At 41.3% G+C, this 16,347-nt stretch overlaps 1 protein-coding gene across 1 annotated transcript; it reads right to left on the minus strand.

Moving 5' to 3' along the window:
• Positions 1-144: 144 nt before the first annotated feature.
• ddr2b (discoidin domain receptor tyrosine kinase 2b) lies at positions 145-13,422 on the minus strand. The gene is made up of 17 exons (XM_074650621.1): positions 13,198-13,422; positions 11,846-11,960; positions 10,595-10,697; positions 9,091-9,328; positions 7,908-8,055; positions 7,624-7,726; positions 7,302-7,485; positions 6,557-6,797; positions 5,797-5,862; positions 5,129-5,265; positions 4,024-4,234; positions 3,719-3,936; positions 3,290-3,417; positions 2,941-3,159; positions 2,607-2,841; positions 1,004-1,153; positions 145-845 (listed from the first exon to the last, which is right to left on the minus strand). The coding sequence occupies exons 2-17, from the start codon at positions 11,928-11,930 to the stop codon at positions 711-713; spliced, it is 2,601 nt and encodes an 866-aa protein (XP_074506722.1). The 5' UTR covers positions 11,931-11,960; positions 13,198-13,422; the 3' UTR covers positions 145-710.
• Between the last annotated feature and the right edge of the window lie 2,925 nt (positions 13,423-16,347).

Below are 16,347 nucleotides of genomic sequence, written 5' to 3' on the forward strand. Positions count from 1 at the left end.
AAAGTGGAATTACTCAAGTAAAGTATAAGTACCTCAAAATTGTACTTAAGTACAATAGTAATCAAGTAGTAACTTGTAATTTCCACCACTGCTAATAACTCCAGTCCATGAAGAAAACAACAAGGAAAGTGTGACAAACAGTAGTGAATATTTATTTTTCTTTATTTACAGGAATCTTTGGTTTGTTCTATTCAACAATATACACTTAATTTATTTCTTCAAAAGATCATGAGCATGTTTTATAAAACGGAGTAAAAACATCTGTCTCATTTAGACGAGCTTAAAATAAAATTAAAAAGCAAAAATATAAAACATTCATAAAAAAAAGGTCACACAACTGTATTGACATCCTCTAATAAATGTGCAATAGAATTAGATGCATGTATGGAAAAGAATTAAAAAAAATATTCACAATTGTGTTTCCAAACCTAAGATTACTATAAAGTACTCTATAAATAGACATAGCATAGGAAATAAAAAGAAAATTAATAAATACACAGAGGAGTGTGAATAGTGCTAATTCTGTATGATATCTACAATATAAGGCTCTGTTCAAGTGTATACCTTCTTCTCTTATATCCTGTTATTTACAGCACCGTTGTGGAAAGACAGCTAAAAACAAACAGAAAACATTTGATGTGTTAATTCTAAATAAATCCAGACTGAAGGCAGTGAAGTGCATGGCGGAGAGAAACGATCCGTTCCATCTGCTACGCCAGGCTCTCCATCAGCTGAGTGTGTATCTCCTGAAAGCTCGGCCTCTGCTTGGCGTTCCTCCTCCAGCAGCTCAGCATGAGGTCGTTGTAGACGCCATCAGGGCAACACAGAGGCTTTGGCAGGTACACCTGGGAGCACCAGACAATATATTAATGTAGGGTTAAAATTGAAAAGGGCTGTGAGTAGTATATTTTTATTTGAAAACATAGCACTGTGAGAAACAGATGCAGTAAAAATATGGGATACTTTGTATGTTTGCCACAAGCAAAACCTGTGTGAAGCTCACCTGCTTGCCCTGGTCCCTGAAGAACTCGCCTGTGTTTTCGATGACCTGCTCGTCGGAGAGCAGCGAGTACGGCTGCTTCTTACACAGAGTCAGAATCTCCCACAGAGTCACACCGAAGGCCCACACGTCACTGGCCATGGTGAACTTACCCTGAGAGAACAGACTACTTCAATCCAAACACACAATCATAGCATAGACTTCATGTGGATAGACTTAATGAGCCAGTGTGTAACATTTCGGGGGATCTATTATCAGAAAAGGAATATAATATTCATAACTATGTTTTCATTAGTGTATTATCACCTGAAACTGTTTAAAATCGTTGTGTTTTCGTTAGCTTAGAATGAGCCATTCATATCTACATAGGGATCGGGTCCTCTTCACGGAGTCCACCATGTTGCTCCGCCATGTTTCTACAGTAGCCCAGAACGGACAAACCAAACACTGGCTCTAGAGAGAGCCTTTCAGAGATTGTGAAACTGTGGTAACGTGAGCCACAGAGTGTAAAACAGTGGTACCGCCTGCCGCCGTCTAACATCTGTTCCTCCTAAAGTAGTGTTATTATGGTAAGGACGGCCTCTGAGCGAGACGAATGGTGTTACCACGGTTTTGCACTCAGCGGCTAACGTTTTCACAGTTTTGGAAAGGGAGGAGGGAGTGGACGGGTACTCAGTTGGTTGTAATCTGCAACCACACCACTAGATGTTGCCAAATCCTACACACTCTACCTTTAAGTGGATGATGGTTTGCACACACGGAATAATTATCACAGCTGTAATATTATTAGCTGTCAAATCATGTGGACTTGTACACACTATTCCTCAGGGAAGCCTTACTGACCTTTTGTTGTCTTTATATTTCTGAATCCTTTGAGTAAAAAGTCCCAATATTACAGTTAAGATCTACTTTCATTTCCCTACAAAACTTTTATTGAACTCTTTTATTTTATATGGCGTCTGGATTATGAATACAAATCAGGCAAAATAACCTATAATTAATTGAATGCAGTCCAGTATAAGATTTATATAGTACACAGCCAGTTCCTTAAAGGTGCAGTGTGTAGGATTTGGCAACATCTAGTGGTGTGGTTGCAAATTGCAACCAACTGAGTACCCGTCCGCTCACTCCTCCCTTTACAAGACTGCGGTAACGTGAGCTGCTTAGTGCAAAACTGTCGTAATGCTGTTAGGAGCAACGGAAGTCAGACGGCGGCTGGCGGGACCACGGTTTTGCACTCTGCAGCTCACGTTACAAGCGTGTCAGAAAACTATGGTGGCCTTCAGGAAACGTAAAAACGTGAAAGTCTCTCTCTAGAGTCGGTGTTTGGTTTGTCCGTTCTAGTCTACTGTAGAAACATGGTAGACTGTGAAGAAGATCCATTCCCTATATATGAAGGCCTCATTCTAAGCTAACGAAAACACAATGATTCTTAGTTTCAGGTGATAAGAAACACTAATGAAAACACAGTTATGAATATTATATTCCATTTTTTGCTAATAGATCCTCTGAAATGTTACACACTGTTCCTTTTTAAAATGAAAACAATAAGACTTAAAATCACAGCTGGACTAACGGGCTACTTGTGTTGTCTTCCAGCACTCACCAGCAGGATGCTCTCCCAGGACATCCAGCGAATGGGCAGCACGGCCCGGCCCTGGATCCTGTAGTAGTCCCCTCTGTACAGGTTCCGACTCATGCCGAAATCAGCGATCTTTATGGTGTAGTTCTTACCCACCAGGCAGTTGCGGGTGGCCAGATCCCGGTGGACAAAGTTGAGAGAGGACAAGTACTTCATACCAGATGCAATCTGCACAGCCATGCCAATGAGTTTACTGTAGCTGAAGAGACCATAAAGTAAAGAGAATACAAGTCATAAATTGGCTATATATAATGATCCAAGATAATCATTCCAATGTAATGTCAACATATGAGCCTACCTGACCATACTCTCCCCCTCTTTTCCCTCCTGCTCTGTCTTGTCCTCATCAGCGGCCTCTTTCAGTCTGAGATCACAGAGGAACTGGTTCAGGTCTCCATTCTCCATGTACTCCGTGATCATGCACAACGGGTCCGTGTCCACACACACCGCCAGCAGACGGACGATGTTGGGGTCCCTCAGGCGAGACATGATCCGGATCTCCTTCAGGAAGTCGTTTCTGCAGCACACCCACAGCAGGAACAAAGAATTTGTAATTTACCGCTTGATTGACGCCCGGCTGAATAATAACAACCAGCTGGAGGACGATGCACTAAAAAAAGTAACCACCTGAAAAAAAATTGTTTTACCTTGCATTCTTGTTGGCGTCTTCCCGCAGTGTTTTCACAGCAACCAGCAGAGGTGACTCATTGTTCCCCTCTATAGACAAATCCTCATCCAAAAAGTCCTGCATGCCCTCTGCCTCGCACAAGTGCACCTGTTTTAAAAGAGCACTTTGTTACTCCATCATCCACTTGGCACCACTTGAAACCATCCGTTTAACTCTGTTTAATACCACTAAGTGTTGCCTACTTGTCAGCATGTACTGTATGGCCATTGCATTTCACACTCGTGCTTTTACCCCACAGCAATAACTATCACTCAGTGTTAAAATGAGAGCTATAAAGATACAGCAGCATCATTTTGGTAAAGAGGCAGAGAGCAGCCTGATGACTCTAATAGATTTAAAATACCAAATCAATGCCAACAAACATTAGAGCTATACGTATATACTATACTTCTCCAAACTGGCCCTCTCCCAGCTTCTCCTTGAAGGTGAGCTTGTGTCTGGGGAACTCTCTCATGGATGAGTCGGTGCCAGCGAACAGATTCATGTTGACAGCAGTGATGGAGTAGCTGTCTGAAGACTCCTGGAGGCTGATGATGTCTGCCTCCGCGTAGTGGGGGGCCCCGTCTAAACCGCTGGTTGCCAGGGCTCTAGAGGAGGTGCTCGGTCCTGATGGTGGTGCACACACAAATACACACACACTACAGCAGCTATGGAGCTTTATCTGCAGTGTTTATTGCGTTCATTGCATCTTACCGAGGTGTTCGGTGGACTGAGCGAACTCGGGTAGTTTCCGGATGAGGCGGGAAGGCTCCTGGTAGTCAGCACAGAGGGGGAAGATTCTCTCGTAGGTGGAGTTGGAGGTTGAGCCGCTCTCGCTGGACAGAGAGGAGTGGTGGGAGGAGAAGGCCTGGGTCTGGACCGCCAGACGGGCTGTGAGTTCATCATCCAGCAGGCGACGGGATGCCTACGGAGATAAATGTGTGAGAGTTGAGATCTGTTTGTTGTTTACATCAAATGATCTGCGTGAATTTTCCTCTTGCATGGTTGTTATAGGAGATGGATGTCAGATTTGTCAAATAGAAAGAAGACACACTTGGATACAAGCAGTGATAATTTGTAGAGCTGCAACGATTAATCAATTAGTTGTCAACTAATAAATTAATCGCCAACTATTTTGATAATCGATTTATCGGTTTGAGTCATTTTTAAAGAAAAAAATTCAAAATTCTTTGATTCCAGCTTCTTAAATGTGAATATTTTCTGGTTTCTTTACTCCTCTATGACAGTAAACTGAATATCTTTGAGTTGTGGACAAAACAAGACATTTGAGGACGTCATCTTGGGCTTTGGGAAACACTGATTGACATTTTTCACCATTTTTTTTTTACATTTTATAGGATTATTCAACAATGGAAATAATTGTTTTTTGCAGCCCTAATAATTTATGACTGAGGAAAAGGAAATGTGCAACTCCCAGGTGAACATAAAGCAGGCTGTACACACAGACAAAAACATAACAGCTGCACCTACGATTAGGAGATCACATGATGTGCACATAAAAAAACAATGTCGTACAGGGTTTTATGACGAATCCCTCGTTTAAACCATGGGGTGATTAATGCATAAACCCAAAATGTGTCATGTTTTTTCTCTCCAGATCACCACCTGAGACTTTTATTGTTGTTGTTTTTTAATTCCAATAGGTTGCTGATTGCATTGGCAATGGACTGCCATGGGACTGCAGTCCATCTCAGCTCATAAAGCTGTCTAATAAACACAATAAGAAACAAAACCTAGACCCACTTACTGATTTGTTTTGTCTCATTCAAACCGAGTGAATAAAATATTCTCTTCTCACCTTCTCCAGCATCTTTTGCCACACCTGCCTCCACAGGATGATGACAATGATGGCCAATAGGATGGCGATGATAGCCACCAAGCAGCCAATCAGGATCCTGGTGTTGCTGTCGTCCACTTTGTGAGTGGGATCCTCTCCTATAAGGAACCAGATGAGAGTTGTGAGTTGAGGCGGATTTGACTTAATCCATCACAGCTCAAGCTGCTATTACAGTATATCCCATAATAATTATAGTCTCATTGCATAATCCCCCTCATGTCTCCTTACAACTACAGTGACATTTATTTCAATGATCGGTCATTTCTGATGCTGACAGCAGGGGGCACTGTGTCACCACAAAACATTTACCTTTGAAGCTGAGCAATTACCTACTTACCTTTTAGACTGAAATGAATCACTATACCTCATAGTAAGATGTATGACACCAATCCAGGCTTGATTAAAAAAAATCATAAATGACTGATCTTCTAAATATAAATAGTTTTTTATTTGCTGTTGACTGAATATTATACTCAGCCTGTGTTTTGTTTACCACCACATCGCTTCCCAGCAGCCGTATATCAAACCAGCCTGCTCTCCCTCTTGCCAGCATTTTTCTCCACTGCCCGACGGTCACTTCACTAAAATTACAACCAATACTTAAACTCATAAAGGGTTTAGCTACTGACCTGGCAGCGTGTTTGTAGGGTGTCCGTGTTTGCGAGGAGTCAGAGATGTGTTGTACACTGCTGAGCCTGTGAGAGAAAGAAAAAGACAAAGCTGAAGGATATAAGGCCAGAGAGGAGGAAGCTTTGATGTTAGTAGTTAAAGAGGACCTATTATGCTTTTTTTTGGTGCATACTTGTATTTTGGGTTTCTACGAGAACATGATTACATGCTTTCATGTTCAAAAAAATCTTTACTTTTCTCATACCGGCTGTGCTGCAGCACCTCTTTTCACCCTCTGTCTGAAACGCTCTGTTTGAGCTCCTCCCAGTCTACTCTGATTGGTCAGCTGACCCACTCTGTTAAGATTGGTCAACCGAACCAAACTCTTCGAACTCCGCTCCAGCTCCGCTCTAACTAGCTTTGTTCGAGGGTGTGCCAAACTAGCCGCTAGGTAGGTATTATGCAAATGTGTTACTTGGTGACATCACCACGTTACAGAAGAAAAGGCGGGCCTTCAAGCGAGGCGTTTCAGGCAGTTCAGAAGCAGTGTTTCTGTTGGGGTAGAGTAACTCCCTTTGGCGTGAGCTTTGGGCTTTGTAACTTTGCAGACCTTTTACATGCACAAAAAACTATATAACACACTAAAGGAAAGAGAAAAAGCACAAAAGCATAATAGGTCCTCTTTAAAGAGTCAACATTTACATTGTATGGTGGACAAATCAAATGGGATAAATATTCAAACTGATGTCTCTATCAAGGCACTGACTGGAACCATCTTACCTGACTGGAAGGCCACCTCGCTGAACAGCATCCAGGTGTCACTGAAGTGGAAACGGCATTTGATGGCGCTGGCTGTGCGGTCGCCGAGGGACACGGTGACGAAACGGGCGCTTTGGCTCACGCGGTCGACGGTGGGCCTGAAAGTCACCGGGTCGGCCTCCCAGTCTGATCCCGACCGGAAGTAACAGGTGGCCTGTCTGAACATCCTCACCCCTCGGTTAAACATGTTGTTACAGTGAACCTGTGGAGGAGGAGGAGGAGGAGGAGGAGGAGGAGGAGGAGGTGGGATATATGTAACTAAAAACTGCATCTCTCAAATAGTTATCCTGATAATATCTACAAGGGAATATGCGTTTCTTCCTCTACCTATGACCATGATGACTAAACGGGTGCAGAACTGCTCCAAACAGTCAGAATCGAAGGGAAAAATGACGGAGGAGCAGGTGCAGCGATGACTAATCTGTCTTGCTGTGCTGTAGCTGAAAAAAACATTATCGCTGATCTCCGGCCGCATCACGTACCAGTGACAAATATGCTAATTATACAGAGAAAGTGATTTTCACACTGAGAGGCTATTTTGCATCATTCTATGCATTTTACGTCTTAATAAAGGCGATAGAAGATGGGAACTGGCACGGTGTAGTTCAGCGTAGTGTTGGCTCAGCAGTTTTAAATATATTCCACTTTTCCACTATTAAGCTGTTCAGGGAAGTTCTCCCCCCCCCGTACTGCACCGACTCCTCACCTTCATGGAGGTGAAGTTTCGGACGTGGTCGAACTCAAAGATCATCTCCACGTAACCTTTAGGGAGGGTCTTGTTGTTCCAGCCCACATAGTCGTACCCGGGCCACATGCCGTATATGTGGCTGTGGAGGAAATCGTCCAGACCCCAAGTGCCATCTGTCAGCTGGCCGAGGCCCTTCGTCAGTCTGGTGGAGGGATGGATGGAAGAAGAAGAGTTTTTTTTAACTGCTATTTCAGCTATAAAAACACACATCTTAAATCTGTTTTGTAAAAAACACACAGGGTAAGCAAAATTATGCTAAAGATGGAAATAAAATCCAGACCTTTCAGCTGATGCTCCATCATACACAGAGTCATTAAAGTAGACATCCAGGCCTCTGTAGATCATTTGGTGCCCATCTGGAATGCTATAAGACATCAGGCCATCTACAGGGGGGCAGGTCAAAGGTCACAGATCATGATTGATTTACTCACTGTGCATGCTTATAGGATATTATGATAATAAAGTCATAATGGAACTGGTAAAAATGAGTACAGGCTTTGGTAATTATTTAAGAAAAGGTTAGGCTAGACGTTGCACTCTGTATAATGGAAAGCAATGACTGACCCAGCCACTCGCAGCCGTAGAGCTCCACTCTCATGCACACGATCATGGAGTGGTCCGTCACGGGCATGAAGCGGACAAAACGAGCTATGATGGGAGGCTCCAGATCCTTCAGCACCACATCGTACGCATTCCTGTTCCCCTCAATGACCTGGCAGAGGAGAGGAATAAGACGTGTCAGCAGCATAATACTGTGTGCGATTGTGAAATCATTCGCGAAATCTTGACAAATCTGTAAAAGAAGTGGTTCCCTTTCATCTCATGCCAGCGCTGCTACTAGTTCTGCTGTTTCTTAGTTTCCCACGAACTCTGCTGCTGAAGATGTTCTCTTCTTGACATCTCTCACCAGCGGCGGAGGAAGTATTCAGATTAGATCCTTTATTTCAGTAAAAGTAGCAGTACTTTGATATAAAAATACTAATTTACAAGTAAATGCCCTGCACTGAAAATGGTGCTTGAGTAAAATTATGTAAGGCTTAATAGCAAAATATACTTAAAGTGTTATTCTGTCATATTTCAGAAAAAAATATCCCTGTGAGTGTTATACTATTGATTTTTTTAGCTTGTTTTGTTTTTGTATTGTAAGTAGTATTTTACTGCTGTAGCTGGTGGAGCTGGGGCTAATTTGAAATATTTCATATATTGTTGGGTTTAATCTATAATTTTGCATCAAATGTGATAAGATCATATGTCTCATATGTTAAATTTAAGTAACTAATGAGTAAAGTTGTTAAATAAATATAGTGGAGTAAACAATAAACAATAGTATAGTAATATAATAATAGTAATTAATAGTAAATAGTAAACAATATTTCCCTCTGAAATGTAGTAGTAAGTCACAGAAAATGATATACTCAATTAAAGTACAGTATTTGAGCAAATGTACTTAGTTACATTCCACCACTACCTTTCACTTTGTTGTAATTGCTGTGACACAATCTGTAAAGTATTATGAATGAATTATGCTCATAGTTTTGTCTAATTTAAATTCACAGATCCAAAGTAACTTCCTGTTTCCTGTCATAAACAATACTGTGATGTACAAAGTCAACTAGTCTCTAAGGCCTTCCTGTCATGGCGCCTGCACCTGCTGCAATTAAGATGTCCTGATAATGTGCATGCCTAAATTGAATTATACATGGAATGAGAAGCGCTGACACACAGTCATATCTAGAGACACGCTCACCTGCCTTCCCTTCCTATCGTGCCATCCCACCCAGTTGCTGCCGTCGCGGCTGTACTTGATCCTGTATCTCTGGGCGAACTCATTACCCATGCCGTCGGCGTGGCGACCTTGGGTGCCCACCAGTGTGATGAAGTGCAGCGAACGCAGGTCCACCTGGAGGTACTCTTTGAGGCCGTCCGGCTCTGACATGATGTCAGGACACCAGGCCCCGTCACCGTCTCCGTTGTCCAAGTCAAGTCTGAAGAGGAGGAAGAAATAAAAGAAGAGACAGTGAAGGAAAGGGGGGCGAAGACGAGTTCAGGTGGAGACGAGAGGAGCATGACAATGAAGAGGAAGAGATAAAAAGGGGAGAGAAATGTTTCATGACATGCATAAAGGAAGAAGAAGAAAATTGAGAGTGAGTTATCTACTATGCATAATTCATATTTGCATGAGAACATCTTTGACTGCACTATATTGCGGCTGGACAACAGCTGGTAAATCAGCAAGATAATTATTCAACATGGAGCCACTTCATGAAACTTTCACATATGCTGAGCTAGAAACTACAGTCTTGACCTCGGAGACAGCAAACAATCTCACCTCAAGGTCACTTTAGTGGCTGTTTCTGAAAAAAAATCCATCTGCTGATGAAGATCACGTGATTTGATGAAAAGCTTCAGAACAACTACTACATGGTCCTTGAGATAAAATTGTTTTTTTGTCAATTTTCACACATGCTGTTTGCAACATCAAGTCCAAGGCAGTTTGAAATAATAATAATATTGGAACTAAAGTTGAGTTAAAGGGATAGTTTGGGTGTTTTGAAGTGGAGTTGTATGAGGTACTAATCCATAGTAGGTGTTTTACTTATAGTAGATGACGTGCCCCCAGCTTGGAGAAACAGGCACCGGAGCAAAGCAATGTACTGCTATGGACGGGGACGGCAGAAAAACTTATTTTAGCCACCTAAAAGAAAGGCTCACCTAAAAAAATCAATATCAGTTTAAGTGTACGCTATATTTCACCGCTTTATCTTGCCATCAGACAGTCCTTTCCTTCTCCTTTCCGACGGGGAACTGAACTGACAGTGAAACATATCTATGCTCTCTCCAAAGCCAGCAGGCTCAGATGACAAAAACAGTATAGATACGTTTCACTTTCAGTACAGTTCACAGTCGGGAAACATTCTAAATATGGCGTACACTTAAACAGATATTGATTTTTTTTAGTTGAGCCTTTCTTTTAAGTGGCTAAAATATGTTTTTCTGCTGTACACAGCACTGTACTGCTTTGCTCTGGTGCCGGTGCTCTTGTCTGTTTCTCGTTGCTGGGGGCATGGCCGACCGTCATCTACTGTAAGTTATACATCTACTATGGACCTCATACAACCTCACTTCAAAACACCCAAACTCTCCCTTTAACAACCTGCATGCTGTCTAACTTACTTATAACACATTTTAAATATGTAGCCCAAAGCAAATGAAATTAAGATATAGGAAAAGAAATGTATCATCAAACGTGCCTTCCGAATCTTGCAGCCGTCGACTCGGACCACTTGCTGGAGGCAGAGATGTCCTCGTCCTGAATCTGTCCACCGGTCATACCAAGAGGATACCGACACATCTCTACAAAGACATGAAGCATCACTGATACACATGCTGCTCACAATATGAATATTCTTTCACATACAGTTTTTATCTTTTTTGTGTATTTTTACAGGTTGTTGAGTGTAAAGCAATCAGGTTGGTCCCTTCCTCCCTCCCAAGTCCCCTTCCTGCAGCCCTGCAAGGCCTGTAAAGCCACACAGAGGCATCACTGTGTAGGTGCCAGTCTAAGCAAAATGAGTCGGGAGTGGCCTCTGAGCCGCCTGCTCTTCATTTTTCATCCTTTTTTCATAATCTACACCAGAGCCACGTGAGAGACATTTTTGACTTTTTAAAAGCCCCTGACATCTGGCGTCAACCCTTATGTAATAAAAATAAGTTTGGCAGCAACAGATGCTACATTGTCGTGTTAATATGATTCAGTGACCGTACTGTAAGGCTACATCTGCTTGCTGCATCTACCAGAGTGTCCCTGTTTATTCTCACCATCTCTACCTGGTAATTAAGGGGGCGTCTGTGTTTTATTCACCTTCCCACTGCACCCAACGCCTGACATGTGGGAGAGCAGCAGAACAAATAAGCCTTTTACTGTGAAAATATTCTCAAATGAGTGCATGTGTGAGAGTGTGTGTGTACGTATGTGTGTTACCTACAAATTTTCGAACTTTTTTTTTTCCACGAATGCCCCCTGCTTGTGAAAGGTCTGCCTGTTCTGAGGATATTTGCTGTCTGACCATTAGGTAAACCACACACACACACACACACACACACACACACACACACACACACACACACACACACACACACGCACACACATTCTTGTGTTCTAAGCCCACCCACCGAAAATTGCTTCCCTTCTCCATCTTGTCAACATGCGTCTCCCTCAGGAATATAAGGAGGTTATTTTGAGCTTATATGTGACATTATCCACAATGACTGGCTCATGCTTCACTAACACAGTAAAAACTAAACCCAAGAAAAATTCATTTAAATAAATTAATTAATCAAAATAATTATTATCATTATATCGTTGATTGTCTGACTGGGTCATGCATTTAAACATTGAGGTGTGATCCCTGCACCAAAGTGTCCTTCATCAAGATATCTAACCTCCTACCTGCTCTGAGAAAGAACGACTTGGAGGAAAAATACAAATATCTACTATATACCTGGGTTGACTTGAGATTGTACAGCGGCAGCCAGCAGGATAAAGAAGACATGGTGTGAGATCTGTTGAACCTTCATGACCTTCATCTCTTCTCAAGAAGCTGCACGCCTACAAGGCTGTAGATCAGTGGATGAGAGAATAGAAGCACAATTTAAGAACATCAGGCTAATCCAATGTAAGATATTATTTAGGTTTCCATGCATCATGTCACAGCAAATCTTACACTTTATATTATATTTTGGATGACTTGAAGGTTTTATTAGATTAGATTAGAATAGATTAGATTAAACTTTAATGTACAAGTACAACGAAATGCAGTTTTGCATCTAACCAGAGTGCAAGCTAGTAAAGTGCTGATTAAGACAATAATACAAATGAGGATATATGTGGTGTATGTACATAGGCATATCCTGTATACAGGTTGTAGTTAAAGTGCAAGGGATTGACGTGTTATATTCTGATGAATAAGAGCTTAACTATAAGTTGCTTACTGATGAGATATTGTATAAAAAAATTGTATTGTAAATAATAAATGGCATATACAGGTGGAGTTGCCACATACACAAACACTGACATGCAGGGTGGCATGCTCTTAAATCAGTGCTAAAAGACTATATGCAGTAAATAATACAAATTAGATTAATAGAGCAAAAATGGGATAAAGATAAAACATTGAAAATATATGTAATAGGCTATAACAGTTACATTTCAGGAGAGTAGGATGTTACTGTAGAGTTGAACGGCGCTAAAAGCCACAGTGGTAAATGCACACACAGTCCTCCTTGTATCCCTGAGGCTTGCTCTCTCTCCCAACACACTACCTGCATTTTATTTACCTTGTAAAAAGGTCTCAGTGACTTATGCCTCTAACACACTCTGCTGTATAACTTAGCCCACAAACTGCACTTATACAGTCACGTTCACGTGGTGGGTTCACCAAAGATCTGGAAGCACAATGTCGTCCTGTGTCAGTGTGATGTGTAGAGAATGTCGTTTTTACTGTAGTATGGTGCTTTATAAGTGAAAACCCATGTTTGTAATGTATTATTCAGAAGAGTTTCCATTTCTGGAGTGCTGACATGAGGATCGCTGACTAACTTTCTAGTGGAATAAACTTTTTCCTGTATATTTTTGAGGTAAAATAATACAAATAAAGCACAAATATTGTGCCTTTCTTCACTTAAATGTTGCAGATAGATCCTTTTCTTGTCATTAAGGCTATTTTAAACCTGTATAATGTATTTTCCTGTGTGAGGTCACTCTCTATACTGAGCTGAACTGACTTCCCTCCCAAGTCAACGTGGACGCTGGGGTTAATAACTACATATGAGGAAAAATATGGATTTGACTTACTTTTGCAAGTTCTTCTCTTGTTATTATGAAACCATCTGTCTTGGAATATTCCACATCTACTGTGACTTGATGCGTTCAGCAGTGCAAGTCGCTGACCTCTTCTTCCTCGGAAGGACTTTCTGGGAATGGAAAAGAGAGAGAGAGAGAGAGAGAGGGAGAGAGAGAGAGAGGAAACGTAGGCTGATGTAACAGTCTCTCTGTCTGGAGGAAAGAAACAGAGAAAATAACACGCTTTGGGATTTTGAGGTGAAGCCAAAAATCCCAGAATTCCACCTGATCCACAAATGGTTTCAATTATGGCCCACAGAGGCAGCTGAGAGCAGCTTCCACACAGAGCTACTGACAAAAACAGACTGGAGTTCATTTTCCTGCAGAGGAGAACCTGCTAATTAGTGAAGGAGAACACACAATGTTCTAGAAAAAAAAAAATAACTCTGCATACAAACAAGATGAGTCACAGCACGGATTGAAATGGTAAGTAAAATGGACACAGCAGCTACTGAATAGCAGAAAGGAGGCAGAAGCTTGTTCTGATTAACATAAATCAATATGTGATTCAGTGTGGTGCGGTAGATGTTTCCTAACATTTCCTTTCTCATACAACACTCACAATACAAAGAGTTTTACAGACACTTGGAGGTCATGTTAATGTTTTTTGTGCAAGTAAATATAGTATTATGTGTAGTGTTTGTGAACGCAGCCACAGACCTGACTCCTCCACCAATCAATTTCCTAATCAGGGCCAGATTATATAAAGCCGCCTGTTGGACTATGATCACTCTTTTGGCCTTGGTCCTATGTTGTTGGTGTTACAGGTATGTAGTTAAAGTGATCACTTAGCATGCACAAATCAGCCTTTTCACACTACTAGTTCACTCCTTTTGTTCCAGCTGATCTGATTGGCTGAGCACATTGTGTGTTGAACCCCATTATTTTCCTGCCTACCTTTCTGAGTGATCCCTATGTGTTAATGCCCCAAACCAGAGGTGGTGAGGAGGCACTATCAGTTTAGTATGCAGCATGGTGAGCCCTGTTAATCCCTGTTTTCCCTTTGTAGGTTCACCTGGGTGGCTGTAGCTCCGTGGGTTGAGCAAGTCGTCCTTTAAAGGTCCCATATTGTAAAAAGTGAGATTTTCAGGTCTTTTATATTATAAAGCAGGTTTAAGTGCTTCATAAATACTGTTAAACTATCAAAACGCTCAATATACGGAGAAATACACACAGCCCGTATTCAGAAATTGTGTGTTTGAAACAAGCCGTTTGGATTTCTGTCCATTTATGATGTCACAAATATACAATATTTAGACCATTACACGGTTTTAAACATAAACATTTTAAATGTGTCCCAGTTTATTTCCTGTTGCAGTGTAGGTAAATAACATCAGCTGACAGGAAGTAAACATGGATCCAAGCTGTTGCCTAGCAACACAATTCCATTGAAATTCACTAAAACGGAGCATTTTAGACAGAGGGTAAATACAGGTATATTCAGGCAGACTGTATGAGGAAAATAAAGTTTTTTTTTAACATTAAAGCATGTAAACATGTTCTAGTGCAACATAAAAAACAAGTATGAACCTGAAAATGAGCAGGATATGGGACCTTTAAGGTTGGTGGTTTGATCCCCGGCTCCACCTGTCCGCACGTCGAAGTGACCTTGAGCAAGACCCTGAAACCCAACTTGCTCCCCGGACGCTTTACAGCAGCCCACTGCTCCTAGAATGCTTAGGATGGGTTAAATGTAGAGGTCAAATTTCATGTATGTATATGATGATTATAATAAAGTTTAAGTTTTGCTCCTCATTGTTTAACTGGGTTGTTTGTTTTATGCTTTTTGCATTAGTTTCCTTTCTTTCAGTGAAGCAGAGCCATATTGTTAGGCGCTGGTGAGGTCTCTACACTTTAATGCATGCAAGTAAAAGCACTGGGACATGAATGAAGACTGCACTATTTTTGCTGTGAGGATTGCTGTGTTGCACCTGAGGTGAGTAAGCGGTAGCACCCTTGAGTCTGCCTCTCCACCAGTGACCTCTGCTCAGTTTCCCCAGTTTTGCTTAGTCAGTTTTAGATGAAGGGTTGTCTTATGGGTTTAGATTTTGTATCGAGGCCTTTTTAAGCAAAAATTGTTAAAGCTTTATTCCCTTTATTCATTTGATTATTAATATAATTTCCTCCCAGCAGCTCCACTCCCTGCCTATTTGAATATTTTGACTATTTCAATAGGACATGGTCCATTCTGAAAACGTGTCTTTGTCTGTGTGCCTTATCAATATTCATAACACTATTTAAGGTTCTTGAGATGGTATTTCCTGTGGTGCAATTCCCCAGGTGGTGGTTTGTTGTTTTTCCTTCCATTCTCCCCTCATTGCCCTTGTGACATTCTCAATACTTTAAGTAGGCCTAACCAAAACTGGCATGAAGTGCTGAATATTTTATTTTCTCATCATCATGAAACTGGTGCAGCAGCACAAGAAAAGAAAATAATCCTTTAGTAGGATGTTGTGTGAAAACAAAACAATGTGACCTAAATATAATGGCAACAGAAAAGAAAAGACTAACTATATCCAAAGCAACACATTTCCTTTTTCAACACACATGCTCTTATTTATCTTGAAACCATGATGCTTAAACAGTTCAGTACATCTGATCTCTGGTTGCTGGCTCCACCTACAAATGTCATGACAAATTACTGTCTCGCTATTAACGTTGACCATGATTGACTAGCAGAGTAGACTATTTAAACTATTCTTCAGGAAGTGAGTGAGAAGATTCACAAGTTATAACGTATCTGTATGTTGCTGCCTGCCTCAGATTCATGGATATGTGACATAGAAACTGTCTCCCAGATTTGCTCTCATCTGTAGGAGTTTGATTGGAATAATGACTTAATATAATGATGCACTGGGAAAGCAGCTGGATTAATTTAGCTAATTGTTGACAAGAGTGAAGCCGTGCCTGGGCACAGTGGTGCTTTGAGCTAAATGTCAACATGCTCCCATTGACAATGCTGATGTTTAGCAGGTATACTGTACTATGGTAACAGCCTTAGTTTTGTGTGTCAGCTTGCTATCATTAGCTAATTAGGATTAAACAAAGTTCAGCTGAGGCTGATGGGGATGTCATTAGTGTTGCAGGTATCTGGTCATAAAC

The sequence above is a fragment of the Sebastes fasciatus genome, chromosome 11 (assembly GCF_043250625.1).
Source record: "Sebastes fasciatus isolate fSebFas1 chromosome 11, fSebFas1.pri, whole genome shotgun sequence".
In the NCBI taxonomy this organism is placed as follows: Eukaryota; Metazoa; Chordata; class Actinopteri; order Perciformes; family Sebastidae; genus Sebastes; species Sebastes fasciatus.

Bases quoted from the DNA above. Each gene is read 5' to 3' on its own strand.
- ddr2b (XM_074650621.1), bottom strand. From the start codon at position 11,930: ATGAAGGTCATGAAGGTTCAACAGATCTCACACCATGTCTTCTTTATC. The intron at 5,266-5,796 runs GTCAGTAGCTAA...GGTTCCTTATAG, and splicing joins CCCTACAAACACGCTGCCAG to GAGAGGATCCCACTCACAAA. The intron at 3,160-3,289 runs GTAAAACAATTT...GGTGTGCTGCAG, and splicing joins GACGCCAACAAGAATGCAAG to AAACGACTTCCTGAAGGAGA.